Source organism: Pelecanus crispus, chromosome 5, assembly GCF_030463565.1.
Source record: "Pelecanus crispus isolate bPelCri1 chromosome 5, bPelCri1.pri, whole genome shotgun sequence".
Lineage (NCBI taxonomy): Eukaryota > Metazoa > Chordata > Aves > Pelecaniformes > Pelecanidae > Pelecanus > Pelecanus crispus.
In genome coordinates this window covers 28,473,248-28,494,438 of record NC_134647.1, presented here as the reverse complement: position 1 = coordinate 28,494,438, position 21,191 = coordinate 28,473,248, and the positions used below count along the sequence as shown (strand labels likewise).

General features: G+C 39.3%; 1 protein-coding gene across 2 annotated transcripts in view; it reads left to right on the top strand.

The window, feature by feature from the left end:
• PDE1A (phosphodiesterase 1A) overlaps positions 1-21,191 on the top strand; it is a 223,123-nt gene that overhangs the window by 188,910 nt on the left and 13,022 nt on the right. For both annotated transcript variants that reach the window (XM_075710144.1, XM_075710145.1), the window contains exons 10-14: positions 6,550-6,651; positions 6,771-6,891; positions 9,889-9,970; positions 11,560-11,680; positions 13,870-14,054. In XM_075710144.1, coding sequence (XP_075566259.1) covers positions 6,550-6,651; positions 6,771-6,891; positions 9,889-9,970; positions 11,560-11,680; positions 13,870-14,054 — 611 coding nt within the window. The remainder of the gene's footprint in view (positions 1-6,549; positions 6,652-6,770; positions 6,892-9,888; positions 9,971-11,559; positions 11,681-13,869; positions 14,055-21,191) is intronic.

Below are 21,191 nucleotides of genomic sequence, written 5' to 3'. Positions count from 1 at the left end.
TGTAGAGAAGTAATGATTTTCAAATCTTCAGACTTGTTGCCCTGAGTATGTTTTTTTTAAGTGGTGTTGTTTCATATTGTGTTCTACCAGAGAATGCTTTGAGGTAGAATGGGGCAGATCATCTTCAGTTGAATTTCGGTTCAGGACTGGACCAAGTATGGCTTGAAGACACTTATGTGCTTCCCCAGTACTGGCTCCTTCATCACTGGAGACCACGGTAAATGAGTATAGTTTGGGAATCCCTGCAGCAACATGCAGTTGCTCCAGGTGACAGAAGTCTGGCTGCTAGCTAGTACAGTGCATGCCAGTTGTTCCCTTTTGTTATGTCACTGGGGAAAAGAGTGATAGGATGGAAACTCCTGTGAAAGAAGATATTTCCCAATGGAAAGAGGAGCCTCTGATTTCCAGGTGTGTGATGTTCATACATATTGCTCTGGTGGACTGCAGCAGAATACAGTGAGGAATGTGATAGATTGTCTTCACATTTCTGAAGCACACTCTTCTCTGCATAGATTGCTCGGTCTGGTCTTCCCACAGTTCTTTTTCTTAATATTACAGACCCTTTGCTCTAACTTCTGTTGCATTTCATTTCTCTGTGGTTTTTGAACCTGTGATAAACTACCATGTTCCTTCAGAAGTTGCTCAATCACAGACTAGGTGTGTTTGCACTTGCTTTTCAGTATCCTCTCACTGTAACCCAATTTGGATTTCGTGAAGGATTTTATTTTAGTTTTGTGAATTTTGTTTGTGTAGCGTGGCTGCACAGATCCAGTCCACTATTATATGCAGCCAGTTTGAAGTTGGTGGGATTTGGCAACCAGAGAAAGTAGAATTTATGGTCTCTTGTTGGGGTTATTCAGTACAACTTAGAAGAGATGTATGAACTGATTAATAAGCTCAAGCAACTAAATGAGGACACTCAGTTCCATGTTTTGTCACTTAGCTAGGCAATTACAGCCTGTACTTTTAAACAATCTGGTAACTTCCAAAGTGCCAGTCTGAGAACCTGCACAACCTGTTGAAGTCTGATACTTAATTTAGAGGGTCAGTCATGGAAATGATGGTTTCCTTGTATTCATTTTTAATATCCAAATATACCTGTTACCCTGTCATCAGATACAGTTGTTCATTGGTGCAATGACAGATCTGTTAGCCACTTAAAACAAGCTCTTCAATTTTCTAATTATTACCAGAGTGAACTTCTTGGTTCTATACTGAAATTCATGCTGTTAAACTAACAGTTTTGAAGTTTGCACTGAATCAAATTGGCAGCAAATTGAAATGGTAATTTGTTCAACTTTTTAATGTACTTCCTGGCACTGATTAATTTCTTGACTACTGTCAGATCTGTTTTCTTGAGTTGCAGCAATTTCATTTTTTTTAAATTTAATACCCCTGCCTATTTAAACTGTGGTTCTGCTAATTATTTCAGCAAGATGAAGCAAAATGACTTGAGAATGTCTTTATAGTATTACATTTTCTTTTCTACATGTTAACGTTAAGAAGATAAATGCACTAATAAACTGTCAGCTTCAATTAAGTTTAAAACATAGGCTTTGGGTCTGAGCACAGAAACACTGCCAGCATTCTGATGAGGACGTCCTTTGTGGATAACGCATGTGACATTCATAGTCTTCTCTCACCCTTTTCTCAACTCTGAAAATATATTCCAGTCTTCCATATTGTCTTGTTTCTCTCACTTAGCACCCCTAAATAACTAAAGAGGGATCCTTTTTTGTCCCCCTTTCTCCTTTGATTTACTAGGCTTGTGGTGTTCTAGCACCCCATGTGTTATGTCAACAGTTATAGGTGGTCAGGCAGTATTAATGTCTCAAACCATTCCACTCATAAGGAACAGAGCTGGGAGATCTTTAAGGACACCTTCCATAGAGCACAAGAGCTATCAGTCCCCAAGTGTAAGAAATCAGGCAAGGAAGGGAAGAGACCAGCATGGCTGAGTCGAGACCTGCTGGTCAAACTAAAGAGTAAGAGGGAACTGCACAGGCAGTGGAAGCAGGGACAGGTGTCCTGGGAGGAGTACAGGGAAACTGCCCAGTTGTGTAGGGAGGAGGTCAGGAAGGCCGAGGTGAGGATGAAGTTGAATTTGGCAAGGGATGTACAGAATAACCAGAAGGGCTTCTACAGGTGTGTCAGCCAGAAAAGGAAGGTTAAAGAAAGTGTACCCCCCCGATGAACAAGAATGGCAACCTTGTATCAATGGATGAGGAGAAGGCTGAGGTACTCAACAACTTCTTTGCCTCGGTCTTCACTGGCAACCTCTCTCCTCACCCCTCCCAAATCGATGGACCAAAAGATGGGGACCAGGGGGGTAAAGCCCCTCCCACTGTAAGGGAAGATCAGGTTTGAGACCACCTGAAGAACTTCAATGTACACAAGTCTATGGGACCTGATGAGACGCACCCCAGAGTCCTGAGGGAATTGGCTGACGTAGTTGCCAAACCACTCTCCATGATATTTGAAAGGAGGACCCTGGGAACTGCTGACCTGTCAGCCTCACCTCTGTGCCTGGGAAGATCGTGGAACAGATCCTCCTAGAAGATATGCTCAAGCACATGGAGGACAGGGAGGTGATTCGAGACAGCCAGCATGGATTCACCAAGGGCAAGTCCTGCCTGGCCAACCTAGTGGCTTTCTATGAAGGAGTAACTGCATCGGTGGACAAGGGAAAAGCAATGGATGTCAACTACTTGGATTTCTGTAAAGCGTTCGACACAGTCCCCCACAACATCCTTCTCTCTAAATTGGAGAGATGTGGGTTTGATGGGTGGACTGTTCGGTGGGTAAGGAATTGGTTGGATGGTCGCATCCAGAGGACCATGGTCAGTGGCTCGATGTCCACATGGAGACCGGTGACAAGTGGAGTCCCTCAGGGGCCTGTATTGGGACTGGTGCTATTTAACATCTTCATCAATGACATAGACAGTAGGATCGAGTGCACCCTCAGCAAGTTTGCAGATGACACCAAGCTGAGCGGTGTGGTTGACACACCAGGAGGACGAGATGTCATCCAAAGGGACCTGGACAAACTGGAGAGGTGGGCCTGTGTGAACTTCATGAGGTTCAACAAGGCCAAGTGCAAGGTCTTGCACCTGGGACGGGGCAACCCCCGATATCAATACAGGTTGGGGGATGAAGAGATTGAGAGCAGCCCTGCGGAGAAGGACTTGGGAGTACTGGTAGATGAAAAGCTGGACATGAGCCAGCAATGTGCGCTTGCAGCCCAGAAAGCCAACCATATCCTGGGCTGCATCAAAAGAAGTGTGGCCAGCAGGTCGAGGGAGGTGATTCTGCCCCTCTGCTCTGCTCTGGTAAGACCTCATCTGGAGTACTGCGTCCAGCTCTGGAGCCCTCAGCACAAGAAGGACATGGAACTGTTGGAGCGGGTCCAGAAGAGGGCCACCAAAATGATCCGAGGGCTGGAGCACCTCTCCTATGAGGCCAGGCTGAGAGAGTTGGGATTGTTCAGCCTGGAGAGGAGAAGGCTGCGAGGTGACCTTATTGCAGCCTTCCAGTACTTAAAGGGGGCCTACAGGAAAGATGGGGAGAATCTTTTTAACAAGGCCTGTTGTGACAGGACAAGGAATAATGGATTTAAACTAAAGAAGAATAGATTTAGACTAGACATTAGAAAGAAATTTTTTACAATGAGGGTGGTGAAGCACTGGAACAGGTTGCCCAGAGAGGTGGTAGAGGCCCCATCCCTGGCAACATTCAAGGTCAGGTTGGATGGGGCTCTGAGCAACCTGATCTAGTTAAAGCTGCCCCTGCCCCATTCGATGATTCTATGATATTGCCTAATTATATAAAAAAGACTAAAAACCAATATGCATTATATACAATGCATGATGAACAGCTTTTCTTTCACAACTTCCCTTGGGAGTCTTCTGTCTGAGGAAAGCAAGATTGCTATAATTTGCAGGATGAACCTTATATCTTCTGTTCCCAACTTGCTTTTACTCATCTTAGCCCCTTCCTGCATTTTCTGATTAGTTTCCTGCTGACTAAATGTCTTTGTCATGGACAAATCCAGGTAAAGCTGGTTTCTCTTTATTGGTTAACTACTTTTCCAAGAAATTCATGTGCCACTTCTTGTCTCTTGTTTATTACAGCGTTATTCATGTAATTTTTTCACATTATCTTGCATCTGTTGTTTTACAGTATCCTATCCATAGGACGTATGGATATAGGAAGGTTAAGAAAGGATGACAGCACAGAACATGACTGTTTACTTACGAAAAGTGGAGATTGTACACTCAAAACCAGTAATCTTCCAATTGTGGGCCCCAAAAAACCACTGTGCACTGTACATCAATACTCTTACCAGCTCCCATCATAGAACACGGCAACACCTATGTATCTTTTTGCTATGGTAGAATGAGCAGTGCTAACTGTATTGTCCCGATTCCTGTAGCTGTGGACTGCCTAATGAAGTGGGCAGAGATTTCTGTCCAGGAGTTACCTATGGTACCAGCTGAGGTCTCCTTCAGTATGGAAGTTGAGAGGGTCTTTTTTCCCTGGGAAATGTTTTGGGAATGGTTTAAGTCCAAGTTCTGTGCAATGGTAGTAGACTGAGCATTTGTAGCTCTCGTAAAGCTTTATTTCATGTTTCCCCGTCACTTCTGAATTTTCTCTCTCTTTATTGATGATGGATGGGGACACAGGCAGGAAACAACCACGGGCTGTAGGTGGAGAGCCTCTCCTTTGCTGTTAAGCAGCTTTTTAGTGGCCTGAAATCTTCAGAAATGTGTGAGGAGGACAGTGCTACATTGTTTGATCCTTATTCAGGTGATGGAGGTAAGAATTAGGGTTTGTCTCCTGCCATCACAATGTGAATCTACTGGAAGCAGCATTTTGCTTTTCTGTGTGTCTGGTGTAGTAGGGGTGAGCTTATTTCTGATTACTCTTAAAAGTTCAGACCTGGAAAGTTACTAGGAAAATCTCCCATAGAAAGGGGAAGTGATAATTATTTCAGTCTTACAAACAACAGGGTTTAACAATGCAGAGCCCTCAGTTTTCATGCAGTGTTAGCTGTTCTTTATTTTATTTTTTTTTTTTGATGGGTTTGGCTGTGTTTGAAGGGTACAGTTTTGAAGCAGTGCGGAGGAGGAACAGTTGGGATGCAAATTAATTAGTATCTTATTATGAGGTCAGATAAGGTAAGGCATTTTCTAAACACAAGTTGCTATGGCTGCATATTATTGAGTAGAAGTGAGAGGACTGAGTCTTTATCCAGTTACAACAAAGCAAATCAGGAATAAATACACAAAAATCAATGAGAAGTATCAGCTTAAATATGCAATTAATTTGGCTCAAAAGTGGTCTTGATAGTTTTTATAACAAACTATTGTAACAGCCCTGAAAAACTGCAATTTACCTCTTTGAAACATAGTCCTCTGAAAAAAATGCATTGTTAAGTAAATCAAAGATACTAATACAATATGAAAGATCAGTGAGAATGACTAAAGTAGGATTCTACTGTTGTAATTGATACTTGGAAATCCTTAAGATTGGGAGTGTGCTCATGAAGAAAATGCTACGTAGTCAAAGATTTAATGTGGTGAGTTGTCCCTGATATACATATAAGCAACACCCTTGCACATAAATCCTCCTAGGCCATTTAAAAAGCATGTAAATAAAGACCCAGTAGAATCCTACATGGTCTATATACAGTCCTTCTATATCGAGGAAACAGAATTTTCCAAGTCAGTAATTATTGTTGACAAATTTAATGTAATTTCATATACAATGAGAATTAATACACTTTCTTACATGATTCATGTTTTACTGTTTTCATATTCATTTAATAGAAAGCTGATGGACAAGCCAATATCTCTGACCATAATACCAAGATATAGATAAACTATAAATCCTGAACTTGTTCTGATTCATGAATTAGGCATTAAGGTATTTTTGAGATGAAGAGTAGTTTGTCATAATGTTCATATATTGGTATAATGTTGATAGTGTTTCACATATAATACCTCTTGCTCTTCTGAGTGTTTCCACAGCCTTCTTCCTAGGTTTAGTGTTATGCAGTGTTTCACATATAATACCTCTTGCTCTTCTGAGTGTTTCCACAGCCTTCTTCCTAGGTTTAGTGTTATGCCTACTCTGCACTAATATGAGGGTGGTAGTAAAAGACACAAATATATCCTCTTGTGTGGTGGTAAGCCCAGACACCACCTGGTTTTTTGAATACTCTACTGTTGGAAAAATAAGGAAAGACTGATAATGGGTGACAGAACTGCATGTAATTTTAGATTATACACCAGAAAAAAGGAATTACAAAACAGTGTGACTCTGAAATAATGATTGCAAGAGTGCATTTTCTGAAGTACATTGCTTTCACAGAATCCCTTTAGGATACAATGTTCAAGTTGTTAATAATTTATTTAAATGCTTTTTAAAACATAATAAAACCCATGATGTTGTTTAGAAAGTTATAAATTAACAAGTACTGCTTAAAAAAATGTACCATACAGAGAATAAAGAATTATAATCAGTCATTTTGCTTTTTATTATTCATAGGGAGTTGCGTAGCTTGGTCATTGAGATGGTCTTGTCTACAGATATGTCGGGTCATTTTCAACAAATTAAAACGATGCGACATACTCTACAGCAGACAGAGGGGTAGGTTATTTTCCATTCTGTTCATTATCTATAGTCTTTCAATGAGCTCATGTACAAAAAAATAATTTAAATAGTTGCTTTTGTTTTGAGATAATTGGAGCATGTCCTTGAATTGACAGGGTAGACAAAGCCAAAGCCATGTCTTTGATTCTACATGCAGCAGACATAAGCCATCCAGCAAAATCCTGGGAACTGCACTACCGGTGGACCATGGCCCTGATGGAAGAATTTTTTCGACAGGTGCCATTTTTAAATTCTTTTAATAAATCTAGTTCAAGAAGCAATGGTTACACAATTAAATCTTTTCATAAGTCTACCAGCAAGGATGCTGTTGGTTGTGATTGACAAGCATAGTCAGTAGTATATATTCCTTACTCTTCATATGTACCACTGACATTAATTCAACTTTTATGTGCATGAATAAGATGAAATTGTTATAGCTCTATATCTATTTCAGCTGATACAAAGATTCTGAGTGTTGTAGCATTTTTTTTCTTTCAATAATAGTATAACTTGTCAAGCTGTTTTCATTCTGTAGACAGACATTTATATATGCTTTGAGTTAAAAAGAAGCACCAGCAGGGTAGGATGAGGGACTTGAAAATAGGAAGAATTCATGTTGAGCAAAGAAGGCAAAAAGTTGTCTCCATTTCACATTTCAGAAAGCCTTGCTTTTTCTTTTCCTTGCCAGTGCTTGCCATGCATATGCCACATAGATCTGAAGGTTTTGCTTTCATAACAACCTGATCCAAAGCCAGAGGTTAGATGGTATCATGCTGTTAATGCTGTGGCCATATATCCTAAAACAAAAATGAAGACACACCTTTGTGAAAGTCTTTTCATTTCTGTGAGATCCTGAATTTAAAGAGAAAGCCCAGTAGGTGTTGGTGTCACTGCTGCCATTTTTTTACTCACAGAAGGTGAAAAAAAAACATTTCTCCAAAGGGGGAATACTCTCCCTGTAATGAACATTTGTGACCATGCACGTTTTTAACATAACAGTTACTGAAGTACAATTGATAACAAAATCCAGTTTAGGTATGACACAGTTTCTACAGTTATACACAGGTTTTAAAAATGGTTAATACAGATAATGGAACAGTGTATGTCTTGCTCATCTTGATTGTCATTTTGCTATAGGCTGACATTTTCAAATCAGATTGGTCACACTGAAAAAAGGGGTCAGAGAATAAAAAAGTCGTTATGATAAACCATGAGGTTGTTAAGCCCATCTGCCCTAGAAGGTTCTTGCTCAGTTCCTAGAGGTTCTTTATAAGAATTCCTGGTAGGGAGCATCAAGACATCCTTGACTCTGAGCTTTGCACTGGGGAGACAGATTGGAGAGCTGGTGCCTTAATCTAAATAATGAATGGACTAAGTTTTGTGGAAATACTGAGTAGAGTGATGAGTTTGTGTCTGCTTCTGTAAATGGAAATTATGAGTATTTTGAACTTGAGAGGAAAAAGGAGGAACAGACTACCCCAGATATGTGTTACTTGAAAAGGTCAGAAATGACCAACTGTAAAAACATTTTAGACACAGAGAGACACACAAGACAGAGCCCATGGGACAGTGAGGCAATGTGTCCACTCAAGTGGATGTAGCATTAGCAATAAACAGTACCACACTGGTTGTTGAGTGCATAGGATCAGCTAATGTTTTAGTTCTTCTTTTATTCTTTCATTAGAAGAAGTAACTGGATCCCAAATAAGTTGCTCAAAGACTTGAGAAGGCATTTAACAATAGGATCAAATCACCATATATGTACTTCTGCAACTCAGCAGTATAAATTGTGAAAGTCTTTCAGGCTGTAGAGGAGAGTGCAAGGAACTAAATCCCTCTTTATATGTACTACTAAGAACAGTGTGTGTGGAGTAGTTCTAACACATTTAACATGTCATGAAGTAACTGTACATTTATAAATGCACTGAGCAGCGCAGACATGGTAGGTCTCCTGCTTCCTAGATGCACTGGTTTGTTGTGCATCCTCTGGGGTGTTGATCTGAGTGTGTGTGGTGGAAATCTCTGGGATTTCCAAATCTCTGTCAGCCAAGATGAAGTAGTCCAAATGTATACAGAACCCAGTAATTCTTCCTCTTCTTTTCTTTAAGAATGGTAATTCAACTACTTCTACTGCTTACAGGAAAAAGCAGCAAAGCCTGAAACTGCTGATGCAAAACCAATGCTTTAACAGGCAGCTTTCAAAGTGGTGAGCACCAGCAAAAAATGAACATTCCCCTAGACAGAAAACTTTGTTAACTGCAGCTAATGGTTAAAATATGTGCCAGTGTTAGCTTCAGGGGAAAAAGGAAAAAACAATGCTTTAAGTTTAAAAGCAACAACTACAGAAAGTGTGCTATAATGCCAAGGAAAATCTGAGCTACTTGTTTAAAATAGAAATACACCTACCCATCTCAAAACCTTAGAAATAAAGAAATATATAGTTCAAGTCCTAATAAATCCAAAAGCACAAAAAGAGAATTTGTCCAGTGAGGTTTTTGATTTTTTTTTTTTAAATTTTAAATCTCATGAAATTGTAATGATCAGTTTAAATAACAATGCTGTGTCCATTATGACAGTTTACAGTAGACTTAAATGTCATTTAAGTCTTAATTATGTATTACATTAATTGCAAAGTAGTTCATAATTAGGGTAAAGAGCTACTTGAAAACACAAAAAAATTCAAACTGATTCTTTGCTAGTGTGGAATTTTTGCTTTTTTAATACCTAGTTAAGGGAAGACTACAAAATTAATATTGCTTTAGAAATCCTGTATTCAGCAATGGCTGAAATTGTTAGAACCACCCCATTTTATATTGTATTACAGTCTGGCTCCTGCATTTACATGGAGATACCATTCGCACTGCTCCTAGTAGTAAGCGTTCATGTGTTCTCCAATCCTATTACATCTGGGATCAGCAGTACTAAACTGTGAATATTGGAGGACTTCATATATGTTAAATCTCATTGGCAGATGCCTTGCTCTTGAGGAGAACTTGCTTGCAATAAGTTCCTTTATATAAAAATTGTCAAATGTAAGTTAGAATTTTGACTTTTACTTTTGCTGAAAATTTAAAGATAAATTAAGAGGGCTTTTTTGCCTGTGGCTTGTTTTTATTTAGGAGTATAAGTGAGCAAAGTAATCTGTTGAATAAATACTAAAAATGTTCAGATTCCTTTGTTTCTCTGTCCCTCTGTCAAATACGTGCTTATAATATTAAATATTGTTGTTTGCAGGGAGACAAGGAGGCTGCTTTAGGTCTTCAGTTTTCCCCACTCTGTGACCGCAAGTCTACTTTGGTAGCTCAGTCCCAAATAGGTAATGACAAGTTGTGTTTTTCTTTTTCTTCTATGTGTAGGAGCATGTAAAATCATGTGGACATTTATACCCATTTTTAATTTTAAATGTTCCAAATGCTGTCATATAGAAGGTATTTCTTTGCACCTATCTGTTCACCAAACACATATGCTCTTAGAGCAGAAATGCACTGGTCTCAAAAGAACCTGAAGTTATTTCAGCACATGTGATGATGCCAAAGAGGAGTAGGAGAGGGATTAACCAAAGTCCTGGACATGAGCCCAACTTTTACTGTACATGCTTTAGAGTTTAGTAGATCATGTCCTCAGACAGACTGACTCTTGCTCAAGAACTCAGAGGTCTGTCTCTACTACAATCTGAAAGCCTGGTACCATTTTGTAGATGCATCTCAACTTAAAGCTAATTTGTACATCAGATGTCTGGACTGCAGGTAAGACTGTCAGTGTGGCAGGGTCAAACTACACAAGGTCGAGCCTCCTTGGGTTGGCAAGGACCACTGCATTCTGTTCCCGTCAATTCTAATTGCATTTTGGTCAACAATGGTCAAACTTCAGCTTCCCGTTTTCAGGAATGTGGGACTTGGCTCTATCCCTGTTTCCATCAGCAATAATAAGGAGATAAAAATAGGTAAAGATCAGTGGGAGTAGTTACAAGGAGATACCCTACAAGCATACTGAGTAAAGTAGTATGTCCCACCATCAGCTGTACCTTTCATGTGAGTGAACACAGTACTCGGGGAAAGATTCTATAGGTGACTGTGTCTTATCCTTGAACTGAAGTATGTCATCCTGTCTGATCTTGTCACTGAAAATGTTCTTTATTCCATTTCACTGGGACTTGAAAGGCAACGTGCTTGAGCATCATACCTACTGCAGGAGGGAAGCTGGATCCTAGACTGAAGCACTGTTGCTCACCTTTGTGCTGTGTTGCATGGTTAGAGTATGAAGACATCTGGAAATCCATTGCTAGTTCATGTTTTAGCATTTTTTTTTTCTGTTAAGTGCTCAGCAGAGAATAATGCTTCATTCTCTCACTGTGTCATTCCATACCTTGATGAGCACTTTAAAATGTAAAAGACATTGTTCAGAGCTGACATCTCAGAACTGTGGGATGAATGCTGTCTCCTAAGGATATTACTTGTTCTCTTCACTGATTTGACAGAACACGCCTACACACTGTGAAATAACACTTTACCTCCACAGAATAATAAACAGCAGTTTGAAATATTAACTCCTTGGCAAGAAGATCTGAATGGTAAAAGAGACAGTACTTCTAGCCCCTTGGCTCAACTGTAGCTTCCCTTCTATTCAATAATTAATACTCATTTTAAATGGTAGGTGTGTTCTGCAGTGCATAGAATTTACAAGAAAAAGGAATGAAAAGCTATAATTATTAATATCTAGTTATATCTGTACAGCTTCAGGTGGTTTTGGTTTTAGTTCTGCTTTTTTCCTCAAGATTTTCCTAGTGGTATCTAGTATATTAAATCAGGACTACAGTCAGAAAATCAACCTGATATCAAGTATTTATTTTTAAATTTGAGAGCTGTGAAAATGTAAAATCTGATTTTCTCTCTCTTTCTTCTTTAGGTTTCATTGATTTCATAGTAGAACCGACATTTTCTCTTCTTACGGACTCAATGGAGAAAATTGTTATGCCTCTTATAGAGGAAGCGTCAAAATCTGAAAGTCCTGCATTTGGGACACCCAGGTATGAATACACTGCTTAGTTATTGAACTAACAGAAACTAACATAATAATGTCATTCTCAGAATTATCACAATTATTTTAACAGTTGGAAAAGTAGCATCAATAGCTGTACAGTATTGCCACCATGTGGTGCTATGTTGTATTTGCAACATGCTGTTACTCTGTTGACTGTAGATGATCGTGCGTTTAAAAAGGCAAAAACACAATAACGAGAAGAATACACATGTATAAAATAAAGTTGATCTTCTACAGCATATCTAGTAACAATTTTTTTCCTTTGACTATAATCTTTGCAATAGATTATTGAAGTTCCTAGTTCTCTTATCTTGAGACATTTTCAGTATAATTTTAATTCACAGTACCAAAAGTCATTCTTTGCTTTCTGAGAGACAATTGGAAGTGGAGGTGGTGAAGATGGTTTCAGGTTTTTTTCTGGTTTTTATTATGCTGTAGGTCACTTTCCTTCTTCACCTTTCCATTTTAGTATTATGTGATATATACACTTGAGACAAAATTGATTCCACTTATACTCCACTTGAGAGATCTAAATACAGTATAAGTGAGATGCAGGGGGGGTTACCCATCAAGCTCTTGATTTTTGTGTCATGATAGAAGTTGTCCATAAAACAAACTAGCTATGACAGACAATGTTATCTGAGTGGTTCCATGCTGAAAGCATTGTTCAATAATCAGATGCTGCTTTTACAAAGATTGTCTCTGTTACCACTTTTTTTTTCATTTTAAAACTGTAATTTGACCTTTCATTGAGGCTAATATGATAACTCTGCAGGGCAATTTTTCATTTGCTGTGCATTAGTTAGGTTTTAATAGCAAAATGATGAACCTAGCTCTTTTCTGATCATGAGTTTACATGTATTTTAGTCACTAGAAGTAAGTAGAAGTTACTAGAAGTAGGTATTTATGACAGTGTTCTTAGTGTTTTGGGGAACAGTGCTAAACTAAGGCATTATTGCTAACAAACTTGTTTACCTGCTCACGTCTTCACAAATGAGCGATTAGCAGCTGCAAATGATGAGTAGCTCCAGGTTTCATTTTTGGTTGGTGTTCATGACTGAGTGGTAGATGAAGAAAGGCAAAGCTTCCTCATGATCCAGCAAAGCTTCCTCATGTGAGGTGGAGGATAAAGGGATTTTTTTCTTAGTATGGAATCAAGAGCTACACTTATGAAGAGAGTGGAGAGCCTATAGCATGATACAGAAATGTCTGAGCCAGCAGAGTTGCACAAACACTACTGGCTGGACACCATGAGTATATGGTGTGACATTCACTGTGGTGCCTGGAAAACATTAGATTTATCACCTGTTCTTTCTGTTCTATCCCATTCAATATCTCTGGAGCACACGGAAATTCCAGTTAACTCTTCTTGTGCAGTTCTTGCTGATATGTTCACTGCAACTATATTTTCTGATTAATGGAAATTCATTTGTATGCATATTAACATCTGTCTTTGGTACCAATGAGATAAACTATGCAGCATAATTGAGTAAGCAAAACCTGGTACGACATGATTACCTATACAAAGCCAGAAATAGGTCTGATTTTTTGATCCTAAGAAAAAAAGGGTTCTTTCTTTTTTCCTACCTTTACATGTATCTGCATATTCACATATGAATAATCAATTTCACTTCTACCTTACCTTACCTGTAAGATAGCTGCAATAGCTCTTAAGTGGATTTTAAAGCCACTGTACTAAATCCTGCTTGGACTACACTTGAAGGCATGTACCTTGAAGAGAATTTTCAGCTGAAGCTGAACTTACTTGCCTATCATATACTTTCCTGTCTTGCTTTTTTTAAATGGGTCAACAAATAACAGTCAGATGTCTTTCCTGTGACCCCCAAAGATACCATTCACTGTTCAAAATCACATCTAATAAGCTGCTCCAAAATGGCTACATAAACATTCTTTCAAGAACCAACTTACAAGTAATGTGTTTTGAGCTGTTGCATTTTTTTCAAGAATTCCCTGGAAGAAGGTTGGTAAGAGTTGGTCCCAGGTTACAGCTTCATGAGTTGAAGAAATGTCTTGTATCTTAGCCACTCTTTGGTGAAAACTGTTATTTCAAGTTAGTGATTGCATGAGGGTCGTAAGGAATTTGATTCAAATTAACTGTTTGTGTATTATTAAAATTGGCTGTGTTCATAATTTAGGGTTTTTTCCCTTCTGCAGCCAAAATAGTTTGGGAGCAGTAAGCAATGCTGAAGCACAAAGACGACCCAGTTTTAAAAGTACAAGTGAAGGAGGGACTCACACAGAAAATTCTCTAGCAACTGTAGACCTAACGAGCTTTAAGGACAACTTGATGAAGATCATTCAAGCAAACAAAGAAAGATGGAAAGAATTAGCAGTAGAAGGTATGATATACTAAGGTGGAATGTTTTTACAGGTTTTTCCCGAAGATCTCCCCTACTTTCATTTTTTAATTTCCTTCAACCTATAAAAATATGTAGTTATTCTGTATTCATATATTTTATGTCTTAATGTTTGTTTAGATGGTCCTGTTTTGCTCTCCCAGGAGGTATAAAGAGATGTAGGTGGTCAGGGGATGAGAGGAAATCTTATAGCCTGTACAATAAGGCTCTGTGCTGCTCAGCTTATCTTTAGGGGTCTGGTTTAAGAATGTGCATGCTTGCACCTTTGATCATAACTGATACTGACATCTGCTTTAAATGCCAAAATCAACAATTCAAAGCAGTATGTGCTGCCACATTTCTTAAGAAACATAAAAGTTGTGCTTTGCTATTAGAAATGCTATTTGTTCCCCACTGTATGGAACAAAATTCAGTATTGCAGGCTTCTTGCGACTATGCTGTAGGCAATTATTTAAATGACTCAGTGGACCTAAAGATTTGGGCAATCACAGCACGTATTAGACCCAAACAAGGCAAAAAGTGACTCTTCATTTGCCAGTTGATCGTTAATAAAGCCAAACCTGCATCAAGCATCTTAGTTCATAAGCCATACCTGAAACTTGTCTGGGGTTACAGTTATCTGAGCGAAATGATTTGTGATAATTGTTGAACACAATTTAGAACCTTGATTCATGTTAAGTGAATGGTATTTAGGAATATTTTGACCACAGTCTGTGTTGTTTCTGAGTAAGTACCTGGAATATTTCAGTATACTGTTTCACTGCTGGGACTGGTCTTGCTGCACATGACCTCATACTGACTGCAGGGAATGGTATCCTGGAACCAAGTGTCAGCTTTGTCTTTTATCCCATCATCCAACCAGTGTCTTTTTTCTCAAAGAGGTGTCAGACAAGAAAGAAAACCACTGCTGAGCAGTGCTAAAATCTCATTTAGTGCTAAAAATCTCATTTAGTGCTAAACTGCAAATGAATATTCTCGTTAGGAGAATATTAAGTAAGAACAAGCTTCCATAATCTGTTGTGACAATGACTTGAGAGTTAGGTAGAAGGGGCAGCTGAGGAGGAGATTTAACTAATATTGTCTCTTCTTCATGAGCAGCTTCATATGATCGATTGCCTCTTTTGGTATTGTCCAACTAATACTGATGAGTCAGAAGGATAAAGCTGCTAATTTGAGATGATCAGTAGTAATAGCAGACCATCAGGGTGCCCAAGACCACTTAGCTACAGCCTGCAGAAACCAAGCAGCCCTACATGCAAGGACCTTCAATATAGAAGAACGGAGAACTTGCTATCTGGAAGTTTGCCTTTTCCAGTTACATCTAACTAATCAGTTTGATTTTGGTACATATGGTATATTGTTTTGGAGGTGTACAGTGCTATCAAAAAGATAATTTCCCCCCCATTTCCAGTGTTTTGTAGTGCTCTATAAATTACTGGTAGATTCAGCCCAGTTTTACTGGACTGTTGACAGCCATTGAAAACACAAAGCTTCTCACAGCAAGTTATTTAAGAATTGTTTCTCTATACAGTCAACATTAATGTGAGGCCCAGCAAGATCCAGGAAACTCTGGGCATGCTTTCAACTGTGAAAAACAGAGTTGCTAATGTTCAAGACTCCATGGACCTTGTTGAGATTGTAGTTGTCCATATTCTAGGATGCCCTTCTTTTCTTCCATCAACTTGACTAATGAAGCATGTCTAAGTATTTCCTGGACAGAATTATGGAATTACAGTAGAATGGACATTAGGAAAACTGATGGATAAGTGGAAATAGCTAGTGTTGAGGCCAGAGCTAGATGAACAATATCTGCTTTGTGTGATTGTGGTTGAATCTGTTTTGCAAAACCTCTGTGAGAGCAAGGAAGAGATTTATAGAAAACTGTGCTCATAGAGAGACTACATGCAGCAACATCTGCAGTTGACTGGAACATGGCACGGAGACCTTCAGGGTGCTTGGTTAGAATCTAGAGGAACCTTGTGAATAGTGCAAGTACTTTTGAGTATAGATTTATATTTTGTTAGTACACAGATAGTAAGTTTTTTAATAAAAGCTGGGGGGGGAGATTGTATAGGTTTTGTGTAAGTTAAGATACTTTCTATTCTTTTTTTATAAGCAATGTGTGGGCACTTACTCTATATGTGGCCACTAAGGGCTGCTGGAAAAGTGGTTTTCACTAAGTGAACATAGCCCTCTATAGAGCACTATCCAAGGTAGCATGTAAGTTCCTTGTCACATAACGGGAGAAGGGATGTTCCCCAACTAGTCCAGATCAGCAGTATATCTGCTCTGAAGAGGCACCCTGCAAAGGCTGAAAATTCTTAATCAGACTGTGCAAAATTAACATCTAGTAAAGAATGAAAAATATTGAAATACATCCCCTTTCCACTTGAAATTCCTTTAAGATTGCACTCAAGTTTGACTAAGCTTGTAAGTGAATAACCTGAGACCTTGAACTTCAGGTAATTTGTTCCGTCCTGTCTGGATCTCCTGTTACCTTTTCTGGCTCTATTGCTTGATGAAAAGTCTTTAGGTTGCTCTGGGCATATGTATGAAGTTGCATTTTATTCATATGTTAGTAGGAGCACGTGTGGAGGGAGGAAATACCAGGGGTAAATCACTGCCAGGTGAAAGGAGTTTTGTTATTGCTATCATTATTCCTAACTAGATAATTTATGACAAACCGCAGAGCTGAGTGCACTGAGAAGGTCACGTGTGAGGGCAGTATGCCATGGTAGTAAGCAGGCTGGCTGTTAGCATAGATCTCCAAACACACTTCCTGAGCTGACTATGACAAACAGTACTTGTGCTTTTAAAAGAACCATCTGCATTCTTGTCAGTGGGCTCTGCAAACACTAGACATTGTTCCCAGATTAGTTCACAGGCTCAGAAGTTGTCTCTATAAAATGTAGTAATGCAGATGCACAAGTAATATCGAAAGGAAACTAGTGACAATCCACATAATTTCCTGAGCACAACTTGAACTTGTTCCAGCTTCTCACCTTTTCAGGATAAGGCTACACAGGTAGCACTGGCTGGGAGGCAGTTCAGTCAGAGGCGAGCGAGGGCAGAGGAAGATGGTCTGACTCCTGTGCCTAGACAGGCCAGAGCAGGAGACCAAGACGCACTGATAGTGCTGTTGACAGGGCAGCTTTTCTGGAGATGTAGCAGGCCCAGCTGCTGGTGCTACCCCTCCCTGAAAAGGTGGTTGCTGCTGAGACTTGATTCAGAGCAAGCAGCTTGTGCAAGGAACAGTGTGCTTTGTTTTGGAAAGGCCTGTGTTAGTAAGGAAAGCGTTTATCTACCTAGGCAGCTGTTTGAGAGCTTTCTTAACAGAAGGCTCACTAAATAAGATGGCTCCATTTTGCTAAAAAGGCCATGTCTTGTATAATTGATGCGGAGGATCTCAGTGCTCGATAGCCTAAGGGTCCTCAACCTTTCACCACTGGAGAATTAGAGGAATGTTTCTCAGGCCTTTCAGGGAATGCTGTTAACAGGGAATTACCATAATGATCAAACATCTGGGATTCTAATTTGAAAGCCTTGATGTTTAATTAATATTCCAAACCCCTAATCACCAGATAATCTGTCTTTGTTCAACTCAACACAGTGATAAAGAGACCATTCCGTCCTGTGCTTTTTTTGACACATAATGGTGATGGCTGCTGCTATTTGCAGTTGTGGTAGTTGTAGCAAATAGACAGTAAAGATGCTCAGATGAGTCTGAGAGGTTGTTTCATTTGAGAAGATGTTTGCTAAATGGATTTTAAGGTCTGGAAGTTATTGATCTACTGAGAAAGCTGTAAGAAACACAGAACTTGTTGGAAAAGATTTAAATATCATGTAAGATCCTTCATGATGCAGTTCATAGAACATAGAGAAATTGTAACACAATGACTTAATATTTAAAAAATATGTTGTTTTTTCCTTATTGCTACAATGTTTATTTCTTCATGCTTATTTTGTTCTATAAAGATGTTCTAAAGATTTACTAATCAAGTTGGTCAGTGGTTGGCAAGCTCAGGTATTCTTAACAGAATAAAAGAGTATGGACTAGTGATCATGCTTACCAGCTGTTCAGTCGACATCACTGTAAATAAAGTTACAGGGATAAATAAGTATCATTATCTTCACTTTACAGTTGAGCAAAAAGAGGCACAGACAGCTTAGGACACTCACCTCAGGACGTATAATAACACAAGGGAACGCAGCATACAGACCAAGGGTCCAGCTGCTAGTCCAATGGGTCCATTGCTGAAGCATGCTAATGTTGTGCAGCTCCAGGATAATAACAACAGCAGTGTTACTTGTTGTTCCCATTTTATGCTTATGTAACTCTTCTGAAGAGTTAACTGTTACAGGACCTGACCAAAGCTTGCATTATTTGTATGGAAAGTGATCAGTGACAAACCTTGTCCTCAACACCTTTTGGCAGTGCATAGTGCTGCATGGCTCGAAGGTGTATGTCTGGGATGAGTGACCACGTGGGGACAGGATGAAAAATATGTGAGGCTGAACAAGGCTCTCGCACCATCCTGTGCTTAATTTTGATAGTAAAAATATGAAAAAATTACAACTATTGCATCTTTGGAGTAGAGATCAGCTTTTTTTTCTTTTTTCCCCCCATGGGCAGCAACTTTGAATAACAAATGTCTCTTCTGAAAGACCTCTGCATGGTACCTGCAGGCCTCCCTCCGGCAGTTTCAGTCCTGCATACTTCCAGTCACAATAACCACAGGGTTCGGTTCCATTTTGTCTGAAAGATTTTCTCTGCAGACTCACTAATAAGACAGTAACAGCTGCTAAAATGTGAAAATCTGAGAGTGGTGATCTGATAGCATGTTAATGTGATTTAGCAGCCGCTAGGAAGGGCAGGCGGTGGGAGGATGTGTGTGACAGTCACAGAAACCCACTGACAGTTTGGCACATGAAATCTACCCTAATGGACTGTTTTAATCTGTTGGAGAAAAATAAATTCAGAGGGCTAAAGGAGTCCCATCTAGGACCAATGACAGTGATTTTAGTTGCAGTGCTAAAATGTTTAGGTCATAGGCAGTTTTTGAGCTAATCCAGAAAAGTGTTAAAAACAGTGGGAAGAAGAGAATTTTTCACCATGGTCTAAGGAAATGCAGTGGATGGGCTGAGCTAAGAGTAGCAAGAAACATTTTGTATCAGCAGTACTTGGTAAATCACAGACTAAGGAATGATAACTGAATCTGGTAATGGTACCTGTTATATATCCCCCCGGAGTATACAGCAGAGAGCTGGCCCGCCTCTGCATGTGACAAACTACATGACTTAAAGCACATTTTCCCTCTAGTAGGCTCATAGCAGCATGTCCCTCCCTTCCCCTGTCCTGAAAGTCCCAGCATTCAAGCCCCTGTGCTTACAGCAAAAGGTGGAGGTGGCTACCCTAGGAAACGGTTAACTCACAAATTATTTTTAACAAAGTCTTTTAGTAAAAAGTTTTGATAGCTAATTAAGCCTTTGCTACTTTCTCTATGTGAGGTAATGCTGTGACATCAAGTGCCAGTGGGTTACGTGGTTTGCAGTGCTTTTATATACTCCTATATCTGTGATGAAATTAGTGTGAGGAGTTGAAAGTAGAAGGAATCAGTGTCTAAATAACTCTGTGGGTTACTGCAATGTATTCTTGGGCTGGAAGATGGGAGGTTGGTTGAGAAAAATCACGGTTGTTTGGGAACTCTTGGACATGCCTTTAAGCTTACTTGGGAGTCCCAGAGGCGCCAGCATCAGTCCTCTTGTTTTCTGAAAAGTTTTGATGCTTATTGGTGGTCTCTTCCTCTTCTCTTTAAAATGCCTGATGTGAGAACATGTCTTTTAGAAAGGTGCAGTTCCTTCCCATGTTGTCCTGGTTCTGGGTTTTGTCACTGCTTTGTGGAATTTTGTTTTCCAGTAAAAAAGAAGGCAGACAAGCCTAGAAGTCAATGTTTGTGGTAATATACACAGAGAGGCCATAACATCCAGAAGCATTCTTCATTACAGATTCCTCAAATAATTTAATTCTTAGTGAAGACGAACAGGTTTCCTCTCTAATTCAGTAGTTTGCTAATATTTAATACTTCAATGTCATTATGTCTTTCTGTAAGGGTAAGTTATTGTAGATTATCTTCAACATGGCCAATGAAAATATCAATGTGATTCAGCAGACATTTGCTTCACTGGGGTTTAACGCTGTGGCAGTCACTGCCATTAGCTGATTAGAGATGTTCTGCTTACACATGGCTTTTGTGTTTTTCCTCTTCACTCTCATTAAGTCACTACGTGCTCAAGTGGCGCAGTTGCTGGAGACAGAAAGGTATTTTATAAGCCCTGTATGTGCAGATTATAGTAGTTGAATACTCTCTGTCTTATTACAGAAAGGCCAGGAAAAGAAAGTTGATGGACATATACAGAAGAGAAAGTACCAAAATGTAGAAAAGCTTCCTCACCACTTAGTGGACCATGTCTTGAAAGTGTTGCTGCATACACAGGCAGTAATGTAGCTGAGCTGGTGGAAAGCATTGTTGTGGTTGATAATGCAGACTCACCAGAGCTTCTGCAGCAGCAGAGCAGCAACACTTTGGAGACCACAGAGTTCTACGGCACGGTGCTAGAGATTAAGCCGTGTGACAGTTTTGGTGTTTCGTTGACAGTTTAGTCCTTCATTGGCTGACAGGAATTCAGTGCTCCCATTCACTCCAGCAAACAATAAAAAAGGGAACTTAAAAGAACTCAATTCAATTTTCAGAGACTTATTAAGCCAAAAAAAAAAAAAATGACAATGAGAAAAGAGTAGTATCTAGTGAAACAGGGAGAGGAAAGAAGTCACCTTCACTAGTTAACACATTTTCTGTAGATGCAAAATTACTAAGTACCAGAATTTTTCAACTATTCTGAAATTTGGCTCTTGCTTTATGACTCGTGCCAGTTCTCCAAACAAAACAATGCATTACAATTATTTTGCCCACAGCCCATCCTAAACACAAGGGAAGAAAGACACCACTTCTACCATATTTATGTATCAAATGCCATTTTTGCTTCTCATGAAGGACAGTGATTTAAGGCAGGATTTCAGAAATGGCACAGAAGTATAGAAGAGAGGGATAAGATTGAGTC